Here is a 5047-nt window from a genome sequence, read left to right on the forward strand (position 1 = left end):
ACTCCTGCACAGTGGATGTAGCTGGAGTGGCTGTTAGGTTCTTTGCTGGTGTTTTAACAATGTACCAGTTTCCCAGTATTGAACAAGTTAGTTCACTTTGAGCTGGAATAACTGATCCATGAAGATTTAATTATTCTGATTTTATATGGGATATTGGTGCCAAGATAAGTCCTAACTTGGTAAGTTCTAAGTTATACCATGTCTCTGTTGTAAATCAGACAGTAACTCAGTGCCAAGGAAGAACAGACTGGAATGTATTTTGAAGGCACTGAAACTCTAAACCTTAAACTATCAGTTGGCCTGATTAAGCAACTTCCTCTGGTTCCCTGCATCTCTGCAGCAGCCAGGTCCTTGCTCTTGAAGAGCTGCATCTTCTCCCAAAGCAAAAGTGAACCTGGCACCTTCCAGTGGCAGGAGTGGAGAGAGTTAAGTGGGTCTAATTTTGGGGAAACCATCATTCCTTTTTCCATAAAGCCTCGTGCTCCTGTACCTTTGATGTTCAGTCTGTTCATTCCCTGGATTCAGCAAGAACCTGATACTTTTCCTGGGCAACAAACGTCTCTGATTCAGTCTGAAATTGTTGGGTAGCCTTTTTGCCTTTGCACTGTGATACCCTGTTGTCTGTGGCAGGAATAAAGCTGAGAATCAGTTACATATGCATAGCTGCAAATTATTTGAAGTAAATAAGAGAGGAGGACGTTTCTAAGGTTGACTCAAGTAAAATTATCAGTATGAATCAGAACAGGACTGGGTGACTAAACAAGTTAGAAACTCTCAGCACCTGTAGTCTCTCTCTAATGGGTTAAGGTTCCTGCAGAAAGATTCCTGGCAATTCTGTGATTGTGAATTCAGAGCTTTTCCGTAATTGAAATTATGAAAATATTGATCAATGTCTTCATCTTAGTGGTGAGAAGTAAGGTTGTATCTGTGTTGCGCATGAAGAATGCTTTCAACTAACTTGGCTAAAGCCATTCAGCTAACAGAATCGAGACAAGAAACAAAGTTTTTCTGGTGCTAAATCCACATATGATGCTGCCTGTGTTCTGACTATCAAAGCTTCCGCATCAATACTTACCTGCTTATTATACAGTAAGGATTAATGTGAAGTCTTGGTGATGTTTGCCTTTCCCAAGAGGCAGGTGAGCCCCATGCCATGGGTTAGACTTCTTCAGTGTAATAGTGGCCTCATCCTCCCAGTGACATGGACAGATTTATTAGGATGGAATATTTCCTGGGGCCGGAACCTTATTTTCTCCTTCAACATCCATAGGAAGTGAGTGCCCTGGAGTGTGAAATTCAGCTGCTGAAAAATCTCCAGCATGAACGTATTGTTCAATATTATGGCTGCTTACGGGATCGAGCAGAGAAGACCTTGACCATCTTCATGGAGTACATGCCAGGGGTAAGAGCTGACACAAGCAGCAAAGTCGCAGATCATCAAGTGAGATGGGTGGGTTTGTTAGTTGGTTTGTCAGTTGCTGTGATTACCCGATGTCATCCACCTTATGCCGTCTTTCTCATACTGGTTTTATAATGTCACCACTTTGTTTTTATTTATGCCCAAACCACATCCTTGGGTTTTTTTTTCCTTAGTGTCTTGTACTTGAAATACATTCTCTTCATTAGTCACTAACACCAGTTCTTCAGTCTAAATTTGTTCTAACAAAGTACTTGAGAGGACTTGGGCCAACTTGTAAATCGGACTAACTGAATTAGCGGAGTCAGAGTACAGCAAATTAGACTAAAACTGACCCTGCAAGAAGGGAGACTTTTGACCCAGATCAGTCTGCTGAACTATTTTATTGCTTCACAAACAGTTGTACCAGCACAGCTCAAGGATGGAGGAAGCAGAACCTCCTTAAACTAATCTTGCTGTGAAGTGTGTCCTTGCTTTTCTTAAAAAGGGGCTTCATAGGGCAAGATGCTCCAAGAGCCTGACAAAAGGGCTTTACTCTGCCAGTTGGGTGTATAACACGGTCACAACTCGTGGGAGTTGAATGGAGACTGCAAGACTTGTGGTTTGTCATTTCTTTGCCAATCCCTTCCGTTTGCTTTTGGTGCAGGGGTCAGTGAAAGACCAGCTGAAGGCGTATGGTGCTCTCACGGAAAATGTAACCCGGAAATACACTCGCCAGATTCTCGAGGGAGTCTCGTACCTTCACAGCAACATGATTGTGCACAGGGACATAAAGGGTAAGATCAGCTGGTGATAATGTGTATACCATGTGCAAAAGGAACTGTGAAAAAAGAAGACAAGTATTAAGAATTCAGTATCCTGGCTGGGGGTTCTGAACATTGCTTTGCTCGGTTATCCCTTTTTGGTCTTAGAGCCATGTGCAGGGCTTAGGGAAGGTTGTGTTCTGGGCTGGGTAAGGAAGGTTGGGCTGTTCTGTCTACAGGACTTGAGAGTGTGGCAGTTGGTATGTAAAGAAGACTGGAAGCCTCTGATTCTTAGGAATGCTCCTCTGTAACTCCTCATCTTTCTCTTACACCCCAGCAAAATGAGGCTGAGCTGCCACCTGACTTTCGCTGCCCCCATAAGGCATGCTAATTTCCCTGTGGATTCCCTTCTAATTTCCTATCTGCTTGACCAAAGTACCATTTCTCAGCTGGTAGGCATACCAGTTGCCACAAGAGCTCCATGCCTGCTTGTGACTGTCCTCCTTACCTCAGGCTCTTTTGAGTGTCCTGCCTCCTCTGTGTAAGAGACCTCTAATCTTCCATGTAGAGCCTCTGTGATTAGACCTTAATCTTCCTCTTCCCAATATAACCCCATGGAGCCAGCCAGTCTCCGTAAGAGTTAATGGCAACAGATGTGGCAGACACCACACAAAGTTTGCTGTGCTCTACAGGGACCAGGAGGGTTGCTCACTGCAGGAAAAATATCTTCTTGTTCCTGCCTATAAATCTTCATTGCATCCCCTCTAGGCTGGCAAAGGGAAATGAGCTGCTGATTCTTGAATCACACCTTGTATACCACTCATGTGGTGCTCTTTACCAAATGATTTCCTACCTGGTGGGTTATTGATGAGTTTGCACCCGTCTTCTAAGCCAAACTATTCCCTTGCCTCCAGTGGACAGACTTGTAATTCTGAATTCAGCTCTTCCAGTGGGGAAGTGAAGTGATAAAGCTATCTCCCAGCACAAATGCATTTTATTTGAGGGCAGGAGGAGTTCACATAGGCACATACCAGATAATGGCAACACAGGGTTCTTGATCTTATTGGAAGGAGAATTGGTTTTGATGTCTAAGCCTTAGTTGGTGTCCACATACAAGCTGAGTTCTCAAGTTTGCTTTTTTCCTCTGGTGCTTCATGTTCGGGACCTTTGACCAAGTAAAGTGGAGATTGACTTGTTTATTTGTAGGAGTTCAAAGGGGTTTAATTAGCTACATCTGCTACCCAGCTGACCAGAAAGCAATGGTTATACTCAACCAAAGCAGCATCCCAATAAAATCCTTTTCTACACTGCTATGTACTATCTGAGCCATTGGCCTGGGGGCCCTGCATAGGCTGTCTGAGCTGTTTACAGGCAATGTAACAATGATGGTGCTGACTCAGCTCTCATTTCCCTTCCCCCTTAACTTCCTTGTGTTTTTCCCCTGAAGTTTTTCCCATTTGTAGCCATTAGCAATTGGCTTGTCTACAGCTTGAAATAAAGAAATGATGTTTAGCAGGTCACCTGAGGCTTAATGGGGTAAAAGCCATACCATGAGCATGGGTATTTCTGGGTTGCATATCAACTCTGTAGGCTGTGGATCCAACAGCTGGATCGTATGAAAACAGCTGTCTGATTTCTTTGGTTTTTGTCCAGGAGCCAATATTCTCCGTGACTCTGCTGGGAATGTGAAGCTTGGGGACTTTGGGGCCAGCAAACGGCTGCAGACAATCTGTATGTCTGGAACAGGCATCCGCTCTGTCACTGGCACGCCATATTGGATGAGCCCAGAGGTGATCAGCGGAGAAGGTTACGGAAGAAAAGCAGACGTATGGTGAGGCTTTAACTTTCTGTCATAGATGAATTTACAGCTTTTCTGGAGTGAGATAAGACATCTACATTCTGTCGTCCATATATCCAAAATCAGATTTGGTCCGGATCAAAAGTTTAAGGTGAAGCTACAAGCTGTGCTTTGCAATGTCAGCACACAGCTACTCGTTTAGTTTTTCAGGAACAATTTCCACTTGTTTCTGCCTCAAACTGATAGCTGATTTTCTCTTTCCTGACTTTTTCTGGTGTGAGGTTTCCATCCTTCTTATATCCCTGATAAGAGAGAATGAAGGTTGTTTAGGGAGCGTCCATTCATTTTGTTATAAAATGAGAGGTATGCTTATAACACACAGGAAATTAAAGGAATAGAATTTGAGCTTTAAAGGAAAGATGCCCAAACCTGGAAGAAAACAAAAGATACAGGTCAGATCAGAGGTGATCTGAAGTATGCATGAATGGAAACTGTAGCCATGCTGTTATTGGCATAGCTGAGAAACAGCCTTTATCAAAAGCAAAGAGCAAAATGGTCATGTGTCAAAATGTTCGTTTTGGAGGCTTTAAAAAAGTGAGATTATAAAACTGAACTAAGTGACAGCGACAAAAGGTATGTTTGTCTCTCCACAGTAAAGCGAGGCCTGTGCTATTTCCTGTACAAGCAGTGAGTGGAAACAGCTGAAATGTGTCTCGTATGCAAAGAGTTAAGTTGTGCAGACTCTCCCAGTTGGGATGCTTGGGGAGGGAATGGAGCACGTGCCCTTCCCCTTGGGTCAGTGCAGTTGTGGATTTCCTCTTGGTGCTGACATCGGTCCATTCCCATCAAAGAGATGCTGCCGTTGGCTGAGCTCCAGTTCCTACAATCCCCATCATTATTTAGGGGAGTCAGAATTTTCCAGTGCAGCGTTAGTCCCAGGGTGGATGCGTATGGCCGAGAGGCTCAAAGACGTAACAAATCTCGCCACCTGGCTTTCCGCCACTGCTGCAGGCCCCTCTCCAATTTTCTTTTTCCTAAATAGCAGAATATGTGAGCTATTTGTTATTGCTGGAGTGACTTGACATGAAA

At 43.8% G+C, this 5047-nt stretch overlaps 1 protein-coding gene across 1 annotated transcript in view; it reads left to right on the forward strand.

Annotated features, from left to right (window-relative positions):
* Positions 1-5047, forward strand: part of MAP3K3 (mitogen-activated protein kinase kinase kinase 3) — a 30591-nt gene that overhangs the window by 23252 nt on the left and 2292 nt on the right. The window contains exons 13-15 of the mRNA XM_029085126.1: positions 1271-1402; positions 2064-2193; positions 3814-3991. Coding sequence (XP_028940959.1) covers positions 1271-1402; positions 2064-2193; positions 3814-3991 — 440 coding nt within the window. The remainder of the gene's footprint in view (positions 1-1270; positions 1403-2063; positions 2194-3813; positions 3992-5047) is intronic.

This window comes from Antrostomus carolinensis, unplaced genomic scaffold (genome assembly GCF_000700745.2).
Source record: "Antrostomus carolinensis isolate BGI_N321 unplaced genomic scaffold, ASM70074v2 scaffold32275, whole genome shotgun sequence".
Classification (NCBI taxonomy): Eukaryota; Metazoa; Chordata; class Aves; order Caprimulgiformes; family Caprimulgidae; genus Antrostomus; species Antrostomus carolinensis.